This window comes from Fringilla coelebs (genome assembly GCF_963513975.1).
Source record: "Fringilla coelebs genome assembly, chromosome: 27".
Lineage (NCBI taxonomy): Eukaryota > Metazoa > Chordata > Aves > Passeriformes > Fringillidae > Fringilla > Fringilla coelebs.
Window position 1 is genome coordinate 6288926 of NC_140053.1, and position 21431 is coordinate 6310356.

A 21431-nucleotide genomic window follows, 5' to 3' on the forward strand; every position below is an offset into this window, starting at 1 on the left:
TCCCTTTGAGATGTCCAGGTTTATATCCAAACTGCTGGTTCCATCAAGTGCACTTCCTGGCTGGGTCCCCCTCAGCTCCCAGCTCTGCTTTAGCAGGGATATTCCCTCTCTGGTGAGGGAGCTGAGAACACACACTTCCGTATTAGTGTGTATTTGCTCTATTTCTCCCTAAATCCTTGAACTCCAGCAGCTCACACGGGGTTTAAAACCAGCTGCCTTTCAAGAGTTAATAAAAGGAAGGAGTGAGCAAGGTTTTGTAAGGAATTAAAGTCAGGCGGAAGAGCCTATGGGAAAGAGCCTATGAGACGAGCCCCGGGGCTGCAGGTCACCAGTGCCGAGGGAGGACTCGCTGCCAGGGTTTATTAGGTCCTTGTTTAAGCCGAGAGAGTGAAAGAAAACCTCATAAGGAGCTGGCGGCAGACCGGGCGGGGACACTCCGGACTCCGAAGTGACGAGGCAGCAGTTTCCTCCGGCCGCCCCTTCGCCATGTGTGTCATTCACCCAGCCCTGTGATTCATCTCAGCCGCTAAAAGCCTCCAGTTACTCCGGGGCCGCTGCCCATCACTCGTGGAGGGGCCGGTCCGAGCAGTCCCCCCAGCCCGGGGCTCAGAGAAGATGGATCAACTCCCCGTAACCCTCGGGATCCTCCTGCTCTGCGCTGCTGGCAGCTGGGGTAGGTTTACTCTGTCGCTCCTGTCACTGCTTGTAGCCATTTAGTGAAGATGTTGCCTGTTACTTCTACAAATCCTAGGACAAATCCTTTCTGCATTCCCAGGGTCTGCGATTTCATGGGAAAATCACCCGGAGGGGGAGCTGGCAGCCTGAACTGCAGCGCATTCCTACGTAGGAAGCGCTGCTCAGGCCGGTTGGGCTTCGTCTGCGTCTGGGCTAGGAACTTCTCAGGGATGTTATAGAGTCAAGAGATACTTTGGTGGGTTATTCTTACTGGATGTGGTAGATCTTACTGGATCTACCTACTCTGTGTTTGGCTCTGGTTACTGGTTTGTAATGCAAGGACTTTGGTGTGACTTGGGCAATTCACTGGGAGAAATCACGTCAGGTAATTCCTTCCTGTGTCAGTACATTTTAGGGGGGGTGGGGGCCATTTATGTCAACATTGCTGTCCTGTGTTATTTTTCTCGTGGGTTTTTTTATGCTTTTCTTTAAGATATCTGATTTCTGGCATCATATGATCTCAGGATAAGTGTAGTTTGTATTTTTAAAAAGTTTTCCAATGTCAGAAGTACAGAAAAGCCCGGAAAAGCACTATCTCCTCCCCAGGTGTGTTCCTAGTGACTAGGCCTCAAAGGAAATCTAGAAACTGCAGTATGGTGATTTATAAATCGGTCACATTGTTTTCACGGCCAGACTTGGGGTTTGGGGCAACATTGTTCTGTCTAAAGAATTCTAGACTTTAGTGAATTCCCAGGAACAGCCTGAGGCTCTGATCTGCTGCCGGATGGAGCTGTCATTAGTACCCGACATGGGATAACCCCTGCAAGAGTTTGAGTTCATAGAGCTGCAATTTGGGGCTGTGCACATATCTCTGGTGCCTGTGCTCAGTTTGGGGCATCCCATTCCCAGGAAGATGCTGGCAGGAAGGGAGAGGCTTGAAAGAAAAACACCCCCAGAATGGTAGAGTGGGGATCTGCCAAGAAAGTCCAGATCCTTATCACTTAGTCAATGGAAAGGCTGGAGAGGATGTGGTTTGTACCTTTATCAAGTTTCCTCAAATGTCTATATCAGGTTTTCTCTGTGCTCATTCTTGCTCAGTTTGGCAGAGGGGGAAAACAAAGTGTGGCCGCTCCTGCACCACTCGGAGGTTACTCTGATTGCAGACTGGGACTGAGTAATTTTCTCCAGTCAGGACAGGGTGATGCTGAGCCACAGACGTCTGGGGTGTTTCAGAGACATGGAACGTCTGGGAATTTCATTGAATTCCCTAAATTCAGTCCCAGGCTTGATGGGGCTTGGAACGACTTGGTCTAGTGAAAGGTGTTCCTGCTCATGGCAGGGGGTGGAACTGGATGGGCTTTAAGGTCACTTCCAATCCAAACCAGTCTGGGATTACTTGCTTTCACCTCTCTCAGGACCACAGCTCTGCCCTGCCCCAGGTGGGTGGTTCCTATCATTATGAGCAGTTTATCTCCCATTTCCTTGTATTTCAGGATTTCTTTTTTTTTCAAAAATTGGAGTCTTTAGGATCAGCTCATTGTGTGAGAGCAGCTGCTATCACAGTTTAGAAACAAGAGTTTTGTACTTGGATTTATTAGTTTTTATGGCTAGGGAAAGAAGCTCCAAAGATGGGGAAAAAAAGTCACTAAAAAACACAGAATTTCTTAGTATAGGCTGTACTGGGATGGTGTTGACCTGCTCACAGCCAGGTAGTGTCCGAGTCTGGAAAGGACTGCCAGGCACTCACAGGGCCAAAACCTGAGAGGACTCTAGCTGCAGCATCCTCCCCATCTTTCACATCCTCTACCTCCTCCACATCCTCCACTTCCACCCATCTGTGCTTTTGTTCCCACATCCTCACAAGGTCCCTGCTCCCACAAAACTCTCCCAACACTGCATCCCTGTATCCAGCCATGCAACCAGTGCTGGAAATGCCAAAAAAGGAACACTTCCCCATGGTGGGGGTGTGCAGTTGTCTGCTCACAGCAGGACCAGCCTCATGTTTGGATGGTCATAACTGCCCAGGCCCTGCTCCATCCAGCCCCATGGAAATGCAGCCAAGAATGGCCCTGTACAGTGCTGGAGATTTGTTCCAAAAAGGGAAAGGTCCTCCATCCCCAGCAAAGTATCTTGGTCATGGAGTGGTGGACATCATAGGGAGCACAGGGCTGTGTGTGTCTGGGACCAGATACAGACCTCCAGGGACCCTCCAGGCAAAGCCACCAGCAATGGCACGGTGACATGATGTGACATCAGACAGGGCCGCCTTGGGAATGGCAGCATGCCTCCCACAGGGACTTCCCAGCTGTAGCCCCACCTGATCCCATGTGCAGCTCCCCAGCCATGACAGTGCTCTGCCTAGGTCTATGGCCCTCATTCCAAAATCCACCAGAAGACTGGATTTACATCCCCAGCAAAGAGAGGGGACACGAGATAAAGGAACCCCTGGGCTTTGGGGTGGCAGCAGAAGGAGAGGCAGGGAGTGGCTGAGGAACCGGGTCAAGTCACAGGGAAAACCTGTTTGAGGAAGGATTTGGACTGGTGAGTCTCATGCCCCAGAGTCCCCATAGACATGCCCTTCCCCAGCAAGGTGGGTGCTAGGGCAGGGCCAGGTGACTAAACCAGATAAAACCCACCATGAGGGGACAAAACCCACACTGGCATTAAACAGGAGCCTGGACCAGGAGTGTTGCTGGTGGCACTCAGTGCTGTAACTGCCTGAGCAGAGCTGAGCAACAACAGTTATAAGCCAGCAGCTAGACATGGCCACTACATGAGGAATGTAAGAGTGGAAAGCAGGGATACCCCTGGCTTGTGGCAGGTGGGCACTTGGCACCTCTCCCCATCCCTGAACAAAGGGCTGTCATCCTGGTGCACGTATCAAAGCACCAGGGCTCCCCAGGGACCTGCAGATTTGGAAGCTATTTCTGTGTTCAGGCAAGTGGCCCCGGGGTTGGCAGCTCTGAGGATTTAGTCCAGAGCACCTGGAGCTGCCAGGGCTGTCCCATCCCTGAGGGCTGTCTGGGCAGTGCCTCCTTACTTCCCAGAGGGCTGAGCTGGCGCCCAGCTGCACGGCACAGCACAAATCCATGGCACGTGCTCTGGCTGCAGCCACTGGCACTTGGCAGGGCAGGAGGGATTTCACATGGACACAGCAGGAGCCAGCAAGAGTCATGGGAGGTGGTGTTGTTGTTGGTTTCAGAGAGCCCTTTGCCTTCCCTCTTCCTAGCCCTGTCCACCCAAGGATCAGTGTTGCTGCTGGCACATTGCTGAGGTGCAGGAAGCACTGGAGAACAACCTGTCACTCTTCTGGGCAATGTTACATTTAAAATCTGTCTCATCCTCACATGGAGCCGGGTCTTTCAGGGTATGATGAGAGCTCTGGGCGTGGGTGCCGCCCCAGAACTGGTGCTAAGCAAGGCACTTGGGCTCAGCCTTCAGTTTAGTCTGGGACAAGTGGGAACTGCAGGTGTCAGAGGTGCGATGGGGATGCTCTGGGGCACATCCCCAAGCAGCTGCTGGCCCCTGGGACAGGCATAGCCTGGGACACCACTCTCAAATAGACACACACAGGTGTGAACATGTGTACACTCCCTGGCTACATGCCAGCAGGCAGGAGTGCACGGTGCTGTGGTTGTGGTTCTCAAAGATCTGATGATGTTGTTTCACCATTTCCTCTTTCTGCTTTGTGTTCCATTTCCTGTCGTTGTGGGACACTGCTCAGATAGCCCTGGACAACCATGGGGGCACATAGGGCAGAGGGGGAGGCCCTAGTGCCCACTGCTCCCTGCCAGCATCTCCCAGGCTTCCCAGGCTGCGGTGTGTCCCAGCCAAGTGGGTACTTGGCTGCAGTTTTCTCTGCCCAGGGAATCCTAAAACTGCCAAGGTGCTTGTGCCTGGGAGGGAGGAAGAGCCAAGGGTGACGCCACGGCAGCGGTGTCCCAGCCACTTGTCACATCGGCCGTTGGCAGCAGAAACCACAGGGCCACCCACTCTGTTCTGTGTCAGAGGAGCTCCTCCTGCCCCTGGGCTCCACAGGCATTTTGTGGCCCTTTAATTCTCCCCCACAGGCTCACCAGCCTCTGACCTTCAGGACTGGTAGCAGCAGGAATCTCCCAGAGTCCCCACAGCCACTGACAGAGCCCAAGCTCTCCTGGCACATTGGTGCCAACCACCACCAGCACATTTCTGCACTTGTGCCCTTTCACTCCCCTCCTTTCCCTGGATTTGAAGCCAAGCCAAGACCAGCCACTGAGTTTAGTGTCTGCTCAAGGTGTCAACAACCACCCTGGGTCAAGGTGATGGGAAGAGGCAGACAATCCTTGGCAGGGCTGTGGGTACCAGCATGCACCCTTGGGAATTCACCCTTTCCACTCCTGCTGCCCCAAGGCGTCTGCAGGAGTGTCTGCAAGGATACATGAACTCCCTGCCAGGGGGCTTCACTCCAATACCCATGTGATGCTGCAGGGTGAGAGGACCCGTTGAGGAACTGGCAGGTAGGGAATGATGCTCAGCCTTGGGCAAGATAAAGCCCAGCTCATACCAGGCTGGAGAGAGCAAGGAGGCAACATCCAGGGTTTGCAGGTGGGAAAAGGGATAGAGAAGGGCACTGGTGGGGTTTTGGCTGCTCAGAAGCTGGTGGCTGAGCACACATGTGAGTTTGGGTTCTGTGGGCTGTAATTGCTCTGTTTTGCTGTTTCAGGGGGCAACATCTGCACCACCCGTGGGGTGAACTCCTGCAAGCAGTGCCTGGCTGTCAGTCCCCTCTGTGCCTGGTGCTCTGCTGAGGTAAGAGCTGGGGGCTGAGCAGGGCCCTGAGAAGGGCAGGAGATGTAAAGGAAGGAAAAATCTTTGGGATAAGTCTAGGTTACAGCCACAAGCTCAGTCTCCATCTGTTCCCACTGTATCTAAGCAGATTCCTTGGTGGCACCTGGTTCAGAACCTCTGCTCAAGGCACTTGGTCAGTGGGCACTGCTTCTGCCCTGCTCCAAAAGTATGCCCCTTATCTGGGTGTGTTAGTGGCAGCTACATTGAGCTGGCTGGGAAATTGTGGTGTTACCACTAGGAATTTACTTTATCTTTCAAATAATGTACATTTAAAAACTTGGTTTGCTTTTGGTTTGCTTCTTGAAAACCTGTTGTAAAGCACTGGCTGAAGGACCCTAATTCCTGGAAGGGGTGAGAAGGGAAGGGGGCCTGGAAGGTCTGCAAGGAGGAATTTGAAATACTCATCAGAAGTTAAAGGCTGGGTTTAAAAGCCTTTTTCATTAGAAATAAGGGGAGAAGACAAGGTGCCTGTTTTTGGTTACTAAGCTGAAGTGGATGGGAGTGCTGAGCTGTGGCTCTCATCCTGTTTGGGTAGGTGAGAGCCAAGCAGATCTGCCACATTGTCCTCCAAAAAATGCTGCCCTGGGGGTTAATCCACTGGGTAAGAGGAGGGAGTTTCCCAAGGGAATAGGAGAGGAACCCCCGGGGCAGAGACAAGGGAGGGAGGTGATGGGGATGGGGAGAGGTGATGAAACCTTCAAGGCTTTCCTTGCTTTCTCCTCCTCTATCCCTGAAGACCCACTTCTATCAGCTGCAACTGTGCCCATAATGCCCTCTGGGACTTGGAAAAGACCTGAAAAAAGGATCCAAGCTGGAAGCGCTGGATCATGCCAGCAATTATCTAATGCTTTGGGGTCAATGCATATCTGGAGGGGAGGCCTCTGGCTTGCTGTGCTCATCAGATCTGATGTTTGGCATGTGGCATGAATAAAGATGTTTGTGCCCATCTTATCTCCTGCAAGGCGTGGCTGAAACATGCAGCTTGATAAGGGGCCTGGCTTCCCTCTCCATTCCCCCCTCCGAGAGGGAATGGTGGCTGGGCTGGGCTCTTCCTTCCCAGCCACTGATCCTGGGCTGCACTGATGGCTTGATGGTGCAGAGGCAGCCATGATGGGTTTTTTTTCCTCCAGAACAGCAAAGGTTTCCAAAAAAGGAAATATTTCCAGTGCTGCTCTGAGCTGTGCTCCCAGGCAAGAGTGAGGGAGCCATCCTGCTGCTAGACCCAGCCCCTGGAGAGCTGGGCTGTGCACTCTGCTCAGCAACTCTGCCTCCAACATCTGGACCACATTGTCTTAATTTAGCAAATGAGGCTTTTTTCTGCGGGTTTGTTTAATTTCCCTAGGGTGGGGGAGGGTTCTGATACTGTACCCCCCCTGTTTTTAAAGGGACAGTGCCCATATTTGTGCTCCTTCTGCTCCCACTACAGCCCTTTTCCACTCACACTGCCTTCCCAAGGAGCCTAGGGTGATGATTTACTCCTGCTCCATCCTGGTTTTGGATTGGAGAAGCATTTCATTGTGGTTTCTTGTGATCACTGACCCCCCCGAGCATTGATGCAGAGCAGAGTTGAGTTTTATTTATTTTTCAGAAACCTTGACCACTCTTACCAATAAATAGATGTTCTCATCTGCTTTTTTGGAAAAAGCCAGCCAAGCTGTAACACTGAGACAAATCTCTAAAATCCCTTTGGAGATTATTGTGACAGATCCTTCAGGGTCTCACCCACCCAAAATTTCACCCACTCTGGGTCTCTTGGAGGCTAGACTGGACCAGATTTGGATTTCAGAGAAGCTGCTGGAAGGTTTTAGCTTAATTTGTGGAGGTGTCTGTGCTCTGAGCACTCCCAAGACCTGTCCTGCAGAGAAGCTGATGCTGCATGTGGTTGTGTCCAAGATGAAAACAGAGATGCCCTGGGGAATACGCAAGTTCCCACAGGCTTCCGCCCTGGGAGCTCAGGGATGGAACTGGCTCTGCCAAAGCCCTGTCTGACCCTGCCCTCACTAATCAGCTCTGGAGGCAGTGATTGGGATAAAATAATCAGGTTTCCCATTCTGAAGGGAGTGTGAGGAGATGTCCGCTCTGCAGTGGGACAGGGCAGGGAGAGCTGGCGAGTGTGTCTGGGAAGGGCTGTGGGATGGCTGGGATAGAGAGGGTGCACACATCTCCCTGTAGGGAGCTGGTGCCATCAGGGCTGTGCTGACAGGGAATGGGTTTCTCATGGATGAAATCCCTGTGCTGTGAGTTTGTTACCAGCAAGCTTGGGCTGCCTCCAGGTCACCCCTAACTAGGGCTGTGCCCCAGGTGTTGTGTCAGCAAAGTGGCAGAGCCCAGGGTCAAAAACAGACTGGGGGCTGCCAGGGCCTTGTAGCCAAATGTCCCACTTTTGCGGTAGTTTTTGTTGTTGGGGAGGCTCTTGTAAGTCTTCAGTCAGTCACTATATTTAGGACTCCAAAGAAAGGGGAAGGATGCAGCCCTGGAGTTAAACAGCTTCTCCATGGAAATCTCACAGCAGGAATGATGCTGCTAATCCCATAAGGTGCCATGAGGCCTCTGAGGTCCTGGGAGCTCCCTACGATCTCCAGGTATCACTGAGCACCACGGTTAAAACCCACCTGCCCAGCATGCTTTTTGCCCACATATTTTTCCAGTGATTTCCATGACTGGGACAGGAATGTACATGATGATTGATGGGATCTGGAGTGAACCAGCCACCCCATCCCACAGCAGGGAGCCCTGTTGAGCAAGCTTATGGGTGGGTGGGTGTGAGGGAGCTAATTTGGAGGCATGACTCGTCCTCCTGTCTTGTCAGCACGCTGCCCAGGCGGGGGCAGGGTAGGAACACCACGCCTGCTGATGTGTTTTTTGGCTATCGCTTGGCCACAGTTTCCAGAGGGCTGTGGGCCAGCCAGGACCTCCTGACACCACTTGTGTTTTTCTACTCATTTGCATAAAACATACAAATTCATCCCTGGGTTCAACCAGCCTGAACCCAGTTCAGGGCAGTTGATATCCTGCATTGGAACTTCTCTAGCACTAGAAAGCTCAGCAGTGGATTCCAGCATCCCAGGAGCAGGGAGGGCACTGAACCAGCTCCACCAGGATTTGTGCCACCTCCCTTTGCTGCGGGGAGAGGCTGTGGTGGTCCTCTGCTGGAGGACTCTAATATAGAAAGATTTGGGCTGAGGGAGGGAGAGACAGAATTCCTTTGGAGGGGAGGGCGGGTGCTCCCTGAGCAGGAACATGAGGCAGCAGATCACAGCAGTGTTGGGCTGGGAGAGAAATTCTTCCTATATTTGTCTTCATAAGCAACCAAAGGAGTAGGAACGCTCCTGAATGTTCTGTGATAAGGACGAGGAACCAGAAGCTTTCTAGGAAAGGAGGGACAAGGCTGAAGCTCACCATGACTCCACACTTTGTGCTTCCTACCCCTGACAGGCTCTTCAAGGCTTCTCCCGCAGCCACAGTGCCTTTGGACTCTTTCACTCCTTTTTTGGTGCTCCTTCCCCCAGTCAGCTCCATCCATTAGGAAGCTGGAGAGCTGGTGATAAGTCTGATCCACTTCCAGACAGGAACTGAGCACTGCTCTGTGCAATGAGCTTACCCACAGTGGACACACTTCTTGCTCATGGCAGGATTTCTAAGGGCCCATGTTGGAAAAATGGGGGGAAAGGTGATTTGTCTTTTGTCAAAGTAATAAATAATTTTAAAAGTCCCATACTGCTTCTACCCAGCTTGCCATGTTCACATCCTGCCACACCCTCCTCCAGCCATCCCAGAGAGACAGGATTTCCTTTCAGCTCTGCCAAAACCCAGACCTAAGGCTCCAGCTGCTAGGAGTCAGGAGGAGGTTGGCAGGGATGTGTTATCCGTCATTCCTTGGCAAGCGCTGATGGGCTCCTGCAGGAGTTGCTGATCCCAAATCCCCTGTCTGCTGCCTTCCTCAGGCAAGAGACTGTGTGCCCCAAGAAGCCTTTAATCCTTTTCTGGAGTTGGGGGTGATAAAGCAGGGATTCTCCAGGCTAAAGGTGGGGGCCTTTCTCCTTCTCCCAGCATAGTCCTGGGAGGCTCCTGACTGTGTGCATCCCCCGCAGGTCTGGGCGCAGTCGACCCCTCGCTGTGACCTGCGTGCCAACCTCCTGCACAACGGCTGCGGGCAGGACCACATCGAGTCCCCCAGCAGCAGTGTCACCATCCTGGAGGACCGGCCCCTCAGCAACAAGGGCTCGGGGGGGTCCACCACCACCCAGATGAGCCCCCAGAGAATACAGCTGAACCTGCGGCCAGGTAAGAGCCCCCAGACTGCTGTAGGAAGGGGGACATGCAGTGGGAATAACCCAAAGGGCTCAGGCACTGAGTGAGCCTTCACTCTGCCTCACTGGCCAAGGTGGTCTCGTGTCCTTCAGGGACAAGGCCAGGCTGCCAGCAGCACAGAATCCTCCAGAACATCTCTGGTGGGCAGCTGAGCTCTCTGATCGCAGTGTTTGTTCTCTTGCCTCAGTCCTGAGGTATTTGAGGGGCAGGATAGGATGTGACTTCAACACATGGAGTGTTTTATAAAGCTGTTCAGACCTGAGGCAGTGCTGCTGTGCTCAGAATGACTGGGTGGAAGTCAGCTCATATCTAACAAGCCGCAGAGCAGCTATTAGGGTTGGGCTGCCACCAGATCCCTGTAATATCCCAGGCTCTGCTCAGCCAGGCAGGCTGGAGCCAATTGCCAGCATCCAGGAGTTTCAAGGATGCCAGGCAGGAGGCAAAACTATAGAACACATGACCTCTGTGCACATCCCTGGGCATGGGCAGGAGGAGTCCTGCCCCATTGGAAGGACAGCAGGCAGAGGAATCCCCCCGCAATTGAGAGATGGAGCTTCTAAGCGGCCCTTGTTCTCTAGCTCTAAAGGTTGTTGTCAGAAGGAAGGGGAGTTTGCTGCTCTGAGTGCTGCAAATCCCTGTTCTTTGGAATAAAGAGGAGAGACCCCCAGCTTGATGCCATCTCTGCCGAACCAAGAAAGTTTGGCATAAGTCATCTGCCTTGACTCATGAACCAATACCAAATCACAAAGGATACAAGCAGGACAGGTCACAGCTCATGTTCCACAAGCTCAGAATCTTCATGGTTTCAGCTCAGTGAGGACAAACAAATGCTTTCTAAGCACAAAAATGGGACCCCTGCCTCCCAGCACAACTGGAGAGGGGATGGAGCTTTTCGGGCTGTCATAAATGTTGAAATTTTCTTCATCCTGTAAGAACATGGCATGGAGATTTAGACAGAAATGTAAAAACAATAATAACTTAAGCTCAGTTAAGGCCTTTTCTTCTCAACATGTGAGCTGCTCCAACAAGGCTGCAGCTGTGCCCTGGGTTATGTTTCAAAGAAACCATTTCAAAGATCAGAAGAAAGAACCTGTGTCTCTTAAAAAGGGAAAAAGAAAAGGTCAACCCTAAGTGTTTTCAGCTTTTTTTTTTTTTTAATGTGCAAAAGTCATCAAAACTGGGATGTTTCCCAGAAGGTTCTTTCTAAGGTTTTTGTTTCAATGGAAAATGTTTCATAAAAATTTTCTCAGAAGGGACTAGGAGACCCAAGAGGAGAGGAAAGGAACAGGGATGGGGGAGAGTGCAGAAAATGGTCAGAGTCCTTGGAAGCTCAGAGAAGTCCAAAGAAGTCTTGCAGCCTGCCACGTGATCCCTTTAACACCTGCTGCCCACACACTGGGGGTTTCCCTCACTCCATCCAGCTGTTCCTGTAGGATATCTTGAGAGGTCAACCCTGGACAGGAAGATCTGCTCATGTCCCAGCACTGAGAGTTTAGGAGAACAGGAGATATAACCCCCATCTGCCATAGAATTCCAAAATGGTTTTGGGGTTGAAAGGAACCTTGAAGACAATGCTGTTCCACTCCCTGCCAAGGGCAGGGACACTTTCCACTATCCCAGGCTGCTCCAAGTTCAATCCAACCTGGCCTTGGATACTTCCAAGGGGTACACAGCGCATCTCCTATGCAAGCCCCTGACTAAGGGCTTTGCCCCTCTGTCTAAGGGTGATGTTCTACTCCGAGAAGCTTTAACCATCTCCTTGGGTTCCTGCTGACCCCTCCTCCCTAATCCTGTGGTGAGCCCCCCTCCCCCTTCCAGGAGACGAGATCTCACTCTCCTGCCCTGTCACTTTGCAGATGACTCCCAGGTCTTTCATGTGCAAGTGCGTCAAGTGGAAGATTACCCTGTGGACATCTACTACCTCATGGACCTGTCTAACTCAATGAAGGATGATCTGAGGAACATTCAGAACCTGGGCACAAAATTGGCCAGTGAGATGCATAAGCTCACCAGCAACCTACGCATCGGCTTCGGGGCCTTTGTGGATAAACCCATTTCCCCCTACATGTACATATCTCCTCCAGAAGCCATCAAGAACCCTTGCTATGAGTAAGTCCAGTCTGAGGGAGTCCTGTAAGGGCCAGAAGTGGATGGGACACCACTGCAATGTGGCTGAAATCCACATCAGTTGGTGAAGAACTGCAGCCCATAGAAAGGACCTGTGTTTGGGAGGTTCTTGAAAGGTTGTCTCCCAAGGGAAAGACAACAGGCTGGAACAGGGAAAGAGTGTGAGGAGGAAGGAGTGGCAGAGGTGTTAGGAACTGAATTCATCCCCATTCCCTGTTCCTCTGTGCTACTAGGAGGGGGGTAGGCAGTTGAGCCTGGGAGGAAAAGAGGGGAGTGGAGAAAGTGGGTGCCTGATTCTGTACAGGGTTTAAACCTCAGTGCAATCTGTGTTCTGCTGACACAGGGAGGAGGAGCAGGTCTAAATTAGAAATATCATTATCAAGGGAAAGCTCTTGAGGGAAAAAAATTGCATCATGTTTTCAAAAGAAATGTTGAGGCTGGAAGAAAATGACTCCTAAAAATTCCAGCAGGACTGAGGCTGGGAGCTGACCTGAGCCCAGCATCCCTACAACATTCATTTTATTTAAAAGGTTCTTCATCAGCCTCAGGCTCTTGGGGGGTCCCTCCAGCACATCCTGGGCAGTACCATGGGATGTGGGATGGCTGTAGGGCAGGGATGGGAGCTAGAAGAGCCCGATGAGCCCTGTGCCCTGAGTGCTCTCCTCCTACAGGATCGGGGAAACTTGCCTGCCCATGTTTGGGTACAAACACGTCCTGTCACTCACGGATGAGGTGACTCGCTTCAACGAGGAGGTGCGGAAGCAGAGTGTCTCCCGGAACCGTGATGCTCCTGAGGGTGGCTTCGATGCCATCATCCAGGCCACCGTGTGTGATGTAAGGGGCAGGAAAGCCTGGCTGGGGTCAGGACAGGGTCACCAGACTGGGCAAGGCGGGTTGGCAGGGACCAATCAATTCTTCCCAGACATGATCATAAACCTTGTTGAGTTGTTGTATGACTGATTTCTGGAGAAGGTGAACATTCAAGTGAGACATTTCCAGCCCAATAGTCAAGGGAAGAGCAGGATTCTCATGGGATCATGGTAGGGGAGAGGAGCAGAGCAGGTGCTCGAGAACAATCCAATATCAGCCCTGCAGTGACCAGTCCAGAAGGGACAACACTTCCTGTGCCTTCACCTTGGTTTTGCTGGAGATCTTGCATCCCTGAGTCATTAGCCACGGTGATTAACACTCTAACCAAATAAACTCATCTTTCACCTGCAAGCAGCCCATGCCCCCCTTCCAGACTCCCACAGCACTTCCCTGCGAGAGCAATTGCCTTGCTTTCCTATGCAGAGGTTGGTTTCTACGGCCAAGCCATGACCCCCTGGCACAAAGGCAGCAGTAGGGTGCTGGCACATGGGGCTGCCCTCAGCCTGTGCTGACACATGACTGGGAGCTGCCTTTCACTGCAGGAAAAAATTGGCTGGAGGAATGATGCTTCCCATCTGCTCGTCTTCACCACGGACGCCAAGACCCACATCGCACTGGATGGGCGGCTGGCTGGCATTGTGCAGCCCAATGATGCCCAGTGCCACATCGACAAGGATAATTTCTACTCTGCCACCACCAAACTGGTAAAGCCTGACCCAGGCATGGGGTTGTGGAGCCCAGAGCACGTCTTGGGTCCCCATGGGATGGGAAAGGTGTTTCAGCCATGGCGGGAGAGCATGATGGGGACCAAGGTGGGAGGCTTTACATGTTCCTAGGCTATAGCTCTCCTCTTCCCCAGGACTATCCTTCTCTGGGCCTGATGACTGAGAAACTCTCACAGAAGAACATCAACTTGATCTTTGCTGTGACAGATACAGTTGTTGGCCTCTACCAGGTACCAGCTGCAAAGCCACCCTCCTGGGGATCTGGTGGGCCATGGGTGGCTGGACATGGCTTGGTGGTCTGTCCTACCAAAGCTCCCATGTTCCTGGACAGGGTTTCACCCAGCCATTGGCACATTTACCCATAACAAACAGACCTTGTTTATGATACTCCTACAGAACTACAGCGAGCTGATCCCAGGCACAACCGTGGGCACCTTGTCCAGAGACTCCAGCAACGTCCTGCAGCTCATAGTGGACTCCTATGGGGTGAGTGTGCAGTGTGATGGCCCCACAACAGCACTCTTCATAATGAAACAGCCATGGCTTCCCACTGCCAACAACCCACAGATTTGTCAGCTCCCCCAGTCCCAAGCATCCTCCTTGGAACAGCTGTGAGCATCTGCTTCCACCAATGTGTGTAGGCACCCCAAGGGTGGGAGATCACTGTGTTCACTGCCTGTCCTTTCCTGCCTTGAAAACTTTTCCCTGTAGAGAATGACACAGCTGAGGCTTGAGAAACACTTGCGGCACTTGGCTCCTTTCCCATGTGCATGGGAACACCACTGTGGTGCTGGGGGCAGGGGAAGACCCCACCAGGGCTAAGCCCTGCCCAGCCTGTGTCTTCATCAGTCCTCTCTCCTTCCCTAGAAAATCCGATCCAAAGTGGAGCTGGAGGTGCGTGACCTCCCTGAAGAGCTGTCCCTGACCTTCAATGCCACCTGCCTCAACGATGAGGTCATCCCTGGGCTCAAGTCTTGCATGGGGCTCAAGATCGGGGACACGGTGAGGATCCCACTCATGGGTTTGGCTTTTCTCCCCTCTACATAGCAGCACTGCCAGGTCATCTCTTGCTCTGCACCAGCACCATCTTCTTGTCCCATGACCTCCCAGTTGACACAGACCCTGGAATCTCAGCAGTAGAGAGAGAGGTCCTAGCAGGGTGAGTGAAAGGAGGAGAATCTGCTGGATGCAGACTGTGATCTCTCTAGCTCAGCCTGGGCTGGTGACCACAGGGCATGGGAACCTGGAATCATTTGGGCTTGAAAAGCCCTCTAAGACCATCAAGTCCAACCACTGACTGATGTCTGACAAGTCCACCAGTAAACCATGTCCCTAAGCGCCATATCTACAGGTTTTTGAACACTTCCAGGGCAATGATTCTACTTCTTCCCTGGGCAGCCGGTGCCAGACCCTGACAAACCTCTCAGTGAAGAAATTTTTCCTAATATCGAACCTAAAATTTTCCTGGTTACTGTGGCAAGCACATTATCTAGCCCACATTGTGCTGGGACAGCTTTGATAAGCTTTGATGAGCCCAAAGAGACCTGGTGGCTCCCATTTCTCAGCTCCTTAAGCTGGGGCATGGACTGGAGCAGGTACTGACATCCAGACACACACCTTTGCCCTCCAGGTGAGCTTCAGTATCGAGGCCAAAGTGCGGGGCTGCCCCCAGGAGCAGCAGAAATCCTTCACCATCAAACCTGTGGGCTTCAAGGACAGCCTGACGGTGGTGGTGAAGTTCGACTGCGAGTGCTCCTGTGAGAGCCATGCCGAGATCAACAGCCTGTCCTGCAGCCATGGCAATGGCACTCTGGAGTGCGGCGTGTGCCGCTGCAACCCCGGGCGCCTGGGCTCCCACTGCGAGTGCTCAGAGGAGGAGTACAACCCCTCCCAGCAGGACAACTGCAGCCCCCGGCCAGGCCAGCCCCTGTGCAGCCAGCGTGGCGAGTGCATCTGCGGGCAGTGCGTGTGCCACAGCAGTGACTTCGGGAAGGTGACGGGCAAGTACTGCGAGTGCGACGACTTTTCCTGTGTTCGCTTCAAGGGCCAGATGTGCTCGGGTGAGTGCTGGGCTTGGGGTTGTTTAGGCTGCCTGAGATCCAGTCATTTTGTGGCTTGTCCTGTGAGTTGTCCCCACTTCTGACTTGTTCAGCCATGAATCTCCCTGCACCAGCCCTGGTCTGAAGTGATGCAAGGAGAATTACTACCTTTTTGGCCACTGATATCACCTCCTGTGCCTGAGAGCTGGGAGTGGGGATGGACTAGAAGGTTAAAAAGGAGGTCTGGTGGGGCTGATGGGGACCAAGTGAAGCAGCTCTGGGGTGTACAGGGCAGGGACCTTGCTTGAACCATACAGCTCAAACATATCAGAAGTACTGCTCTGCAGGAGGAAACCCTAGGGTGGAGTGGGAAGGGTGGGGAGAGGTGGGTTTTATCCTCCACCCAGTTCTGGAAGACTTCATATTGGCAAAAGTGTTGGGGAATTAAATCCTCCCTCCTTACTGGCCTTACAGCATCTCCCCTCCTGAATATTCATCTCTTCCACATGCTCCCAGATTCCCCCTCTCCATTCCACCTGCTCTCAGTACTGGAAGAGAGGACCAGGTCCTTGGGTTCTCTGGTTCTCCTCCCAAGGAAGAAGCCCTCCTGCAGAAACCCCATCCCAACAGCAGTTCCAAATGTCCTGATATGCCAGGGCCTCTTACCTACCAGGAACCTTCATGTAAGGTTCCTTCCACCCACATCTCCATTAAACACTGCAGGTCTGAGTGAATTGCAGTGCTCTGCCCATCTCACGTATTTAAGGGATGTGAGAGAGATGACAGTGCGTAGCGTAGGAATGAGGCATGAAACTGTGGCACATCGTCTCGAGGAGCAGAGCGCCCCAAAACTGATTTGAGGGGGAATGGGAGAGGGGTAGCCACTCCCATTCCTAACCCCAGCCTCCCTCTGTAAGGCCAGGATAGGTGGCTGCTAACAGAGTGCCAGAAAAAGACACCACTTCCCTGCTGAAATCCCAAAAATCCCCAGGAAAACATCAGTGGCCAAAGCTGATTCCACTCTGCTGACGCCCAGCCTGGATGAGGTGAAACCTGGGGCCAGAAGACACTCCATTCTTGCTCCCTGATGTCCCCAAATTGAGTTTGAGATCCCACCTGCCCCTCAGGCCAACTTCATGACTCACACTGCCTCTGTGCTGCTCAGATTGATCCTTTATCTTAACAGCCTGCTGAAAATGGAGGTGGAAACAGCTGGGTTTCCCCCACCCTGAGTAGTCAATGCCCTCAAGGAGCCTGTTCCTGTTTGAACAAGGGCTGCAGATCCCCAGGGTGGATGAAGGGCAGTGATGAAGAGCTGCCCCTGGCCAGGGTGGGGTGTTAATTAACCTGAACTCTTGACCCTGTTGATCCACTTCTCCCCAACCTACCGTCTGTTTCCATGCCTTGTCACCCAGCGTGGCATTATTTTCCTGTGACTCAACCCAAGTTCCTCATTAATGGGGTTATACATTTATTTCACATGCTGGTGCCTCCAAGGGCACCGCTGGAACAGTGCCCAGCCGATCCCCCACCGGGAGCAGCATTCCCAACGTGTCCCTCCCGCTGTGCTCAGGGCTCAGGACAGGTCAGCGCCTGCAGCTCCACAGTGTTTCCACCACTTGCTGTGTCTCATCTTTGAGCTTAAATAAACCACAATCCAAATAGCTCCAGGGTTTGGCAGGATTTGAGCATGCCTGTCTGACTAAACCAGTCTCAGTGAACGTGTGTCGGGCTTTTACCAGCAGTCAGCTTTCCCTGTCTGGTCCAGGCCTGAGAAAGGAGTCAGACTTAGGGGCCTTGACCAGATGTCCTGATTCAATCTGAAATGCAAAGCCACAGAAAGAACTTGACTTGCTCAGAAACAGATCTGATGGAGCATCTCCAGTTGCTGCTGCTGGAGCTGGGGCAGCTCAGCCTGAAATGCAGTTGTTTGTTCTTGCTTGGGTGGGATAAGAGGAATGTTTGGGACATGGTGAAGGTCTGGGTTTGGTTTGAGCTTCTCACACCTTGCACTGTCCCACCCCAAGGACAGTGCAAAGGAGTTGTCCTAGGTGGCCGGTCTGCCTTGCAGTGCCCAAGAGGATGAGTTGCCACTCTGGGTCATAGGCATCCATATGGGAAATTGCTAACAAGCTCTGTGGAGACACTTAAGAGTTCTGATGCCTTTTGGTTGTCCCCAGGCCATGGGCAGTGCAGCTGTGGGGACTGTCTGTGCAACTCAGACTGGACAGGAGACTACTGCAACTGCACCACACGCACAGACACCTGCATGTCCAGCAATGGGCTGGTGTGCAGCGGTCATGGCTCCTGCGTGTGCGGCCGCTGTGAGTGCACCCAGCCCGGCTCCTACGGAGACACCTGTGAGAAGTGCCCCACCTGCCCGGACGCCTGCACCATCAAAAAGTGAGAAAGAGCAGAGGGCTGGGACAGGTCATACCTTTTTGTGGGCTGGCAGAGAGCTGGATAGGTCATATTCAGTGGAATTCAGGGGAGCTGGCATAGAGCTGAAAAGGGTCATATCCCATCATGGAGCTGGCAGCACTGGTGGCAGGAGCTCTCACTATATGCAGCCCAGTAGGGTTGGGACTGCTGTGATTTCCACAACCTGAAACTGAAAGGTGTGACAGTTGCCTGAGGAGAGCCTGGAAAAGCTCATGGTACCTCCCTCCTCTTCCACAGGGATTGTGTGGAATGCAAGAAGTTTGAGCGGGGAAAGCTAGTGGAGCAGCAGTCCTGCAGCCGCATGTGCCGTGACGAGATTGAGACAGTGCAGGAATTGAGTAAGAGGAGCCCTAACCCCTGTCCTAATACGTGGAAATCCAGGGGACTGCATATGCCACATGCTTTCCCCCTGTGTGTGCACCCCTCAGCATGAGGACTCTGAGCCTCTCCCTCTGGCAGGTGACAGGGGCAAGGATGCTGTGAACTGCACCTATAAGGATGAGAATGACTGTGTGATGAGGTTCCAGTACTACGAGGACTCCAGTGGCAAGTCCATCCTTTATGTCATCGAGGAACCTGGTAAGACACAGCTGCCATGCTTAGGCTGGGGGCTGCAGAATGTACTGTGCTGGGTTTCTGTGCCAACGGGGAGGGGGGTGAATGTTGAATTCCCTTTGTACCTCCCACTCCAGCCAGGCTCATGGGGGACCATGGCTGGGGGCTGAGAGGGATTAAAGAACTTCTTTGTCCCCTGCTTAGTGCCAGCAGGCCATGATTTCCTGCCTCTCAGGTATCACATTTCCTAAGTTATTTCATCCCCTCATTGAGACCAAGGATGGGGGTTCAACCTTCCCACTGCCTTCATCCTGTGTTTGACTTTGTGGGGTTTATTTTTCTTGGGAAGCAGCCCCGGCGTCTCCACTGACCTCAGCTGAGCCTGGGGCTGTGTGGCTACAGATCCTTCAGAAGCAGGGCCATGAAGACAGCCACTAGCTCTCACTGCAGCTGTCTTCCATGGGCAGGGTACACTTCCCAGCCCCACAGCCAGATGGGAGAGGAGAGGCAGGGCAAAGGCTGGAGTGGCCACATGGCCCAAGGCAGTGTGCAGGGGAAGCAGGAGCTGCGGAGGCTCACACTGGATATCCCTGCCCCCATTTGCCAATTCAGTGTTGACACACAGCCAGAGGCTGGAACAGGGTGTCAGTGGTCTGGTGGTTTGGGGCAAACTTCACAAGCACAAGGACTTGGTCTCTGGTGTCATCCCCCACTGCAGGTGGGACCTGTGATGCCCCTGGTCTAGCTCCGGGCTTGGGTGCAGACCCCCACCCTACAGATAGGTGCTCCAGTATTTTGGCATGGGTGCCCCATGGACGGGATCCTCCTTCACAGAGCCTGCCATGCTCAGGGTAGAGGCTCCTGCTTGCTGGCAGAGGAGGATGATGCCCTCCTGAGACCAAAGGAGCTCCATGTACCCATGGCCAGGTAGCCCCAGAGCTGCTTTAAATTGCCCTGGGGGTGCTGAGCTCCCCCCAACCTGCCCTCATCTCTGTTCCAGATTGTCCAAAGGGGCCAGATGTCCTGGTGGTCCTGCTCTCAGTGACAGGTGCCATCCTGCTCATCGGCCTTGCTGCCCTGCTCATATGGAAGCTCCTCATCACCATCCACGACCGCCGTGAGTTTGCCCATTTTGAGGAGGAGAAGGCCAGAGCCAAGTGGGACACGGTGAGGAGCAGTGGATTGGGTGTGCTGGGCAAGAGTCCCAAAATCCCACAGCCTCTGCCTTGAGGGATCCAGATCCCAGTGCTCCTGGCATGAGAGCCCAGCTGCTGTCTGTTGTCCCATGACATGGTCCTTAAGGGCCAGCTTGTCCCATTCCTCTCTAAAGCCTGGGATAGTGTCCCAAGCAGGACTCAAGGTGACACTGCCAGCCAGGACACCACTTTCCTGAGCCTGCTGTGGTCCCAGGGGCTGTGCACAGGTGATAGGAGATATCCTAGGTTATTCTCCCCCCTCCAGCATATCCAAAGCACTTGTCAGCAGCATGACCCCAATACACACTGCTCACAGCAGTGTTCCCATCCCATGAGTGAGGCAGAAGGTCCCTCCTGCCACAGGATGCTGGAAAGCACTGAGGAACCCCAAGCACAAGGGAGGGGGCTGGGACAGCACTGATACCTGTCCCCCAACTCTCCTCTATCTCCTAACCCCCCCACAAAGTGAAGGGATGATGTGGGATGGGATGGGATGGGATGGGATGGGATGGGATGGGATGGGATGGGATGGGATGGGATGGGATGGGATGGGATGGGATGGGATGGGATGGGAGGCTCTTTCAAGAGGTCTCTATCCTCCTGAGCTACTTCTCTTTTCCTCCACAGCAGCTTTTCCCTATTCTACCCCATGAAACCTTATGGGAAGCCATTAAACTGCTCATCCAAAGCCTTGGGTGGAGACAGGGATCCACCACTCCATGCTGAGACAGTGCCTCAGTTACCCCAGATGTTTAACAGAACAAATGCTGATGCCAAGCACAAAGTGATGATGCTCTTTTTCATCTTCTTTCTTCCTCCAGACCCATAACCCTTTATATAAAGAGGCCACATCTACCTTCACCAACATTACATACCGTGGGAACATGTAAGGATGCCACATCCAGCACTGGCCATGGGATCAGCTGATGATCCCTGGGATCTCCTGGAACCCAGTTTACAGAAGAGCTTGTTCGTGTCTGCCTGTGTGAATGACTGCATGTGATTTAACAAGTCCCTGACTGCCTCCAACACCTATTATCTGTCACCCCACTGTAACTGCAGGGGCGTGCTTTCCATGGCAAACCTCGGTCCTTACCTCAGCAGGTCGCTCGCAAAGCCACCAGCCCCCCCATACACTGAACACAGAGAAATGGGATGATCTCTGTCAATCTGTGAACTCTTTGGTGCTCATCGGGCCATGGGCATTTCAGGAACAGCTGCTTGAACCACATGCTGAGCTGTGTTCTCCTCCACAGTCCGTGCTGGTGAAGGTCTGCCCGCTTGGAGTCCCCTTCTGCACTGGCCTTGGTCCCTCTGGGCATAGGGACTTTCTCCTTTGGGACAGGGCAGCTGCCAGCAGGCAGGAGCCATCGCTGGCTTTGGGGTTCAGGACACTGCTTGAGCAGCCCAACAGCTCCTTTCTTCTTGCAGCCATATGTCACTGGTGTCGCTGTGACCCAGGGTGGTAAAAATCTGTGCCCCGCACAACAGTGCCATCCCTCGCTCCCTCCGATGCATTCAGTCTATACCACCTGCTAATTCCGTATAGCATCAGCTGTGCTGGTACCAGCTGCAGCCTGGCTCAGGCCCTGGGATGGTGCTGAGCTCCTCCTGTCTGCCTCCGCTGTCCCCATGCCACAGCACACATGGATGTGCAAGCAGCT

At 53.1% G+C, this 21431-nt stretch overlaps 1 protein-coding gene across 1 annotated transcript; it reads left to right on the forward strand.

Moving 5' to 3' along the window:
- Positions 1-515: 515 nt before the first annotated feature.
- ITGB3 (integrin subunit beta 3) lies at positions 516-21065 on the forward strand. The gene is made up of 15 exons (XM_084222113.1): positions 516-673; positions 5378-5463; positions 9594-9786; positions 11670-11922; positions 12612-12774; positions 13353-13514; positions 13670-13765; positions 13932-14021; positions 14403-14537; positions 15166-15595; positions 17755-17977; positions 18254-18354; positions 18476-18595; positions 19572-19738; positions 20589-21065. Exons 1-15 carry the CDS (start codon positions 616-618, stop codon positions 20655-20657), a joined length of 2346 nt encoding a protein of 781 aa, XP_084078239.1. The 5' UTR covers positions 516-615; the 3' UTR covers positions 20658-21065.
- Positions 21066-21431: the final 366 nt, after the last annotated feature.

Coding starts and splice junctions, on each gene's coding strand:
- ITGB3 (XM_084222113.1), top strand. CDS start 616: ATGGATCAACTCCCCGTAACCCTCGGGATCCTCCTGCTCTGCGCTGCT. Junction 674..5,377: donor CTGCGCTGCTGGCAGCTGGG/GTAGGTTTACTC, acceptor TTGCTGTTTCAG/GGGGCAACATCTGCACCACC. Junction 17,978..18,253: donor GACGCCTGCACCATCAAAAA/GTGAGAAAGAGC, acceptor CCTCTTCCACAG/GGATTGTGTGGAATGCAAGA.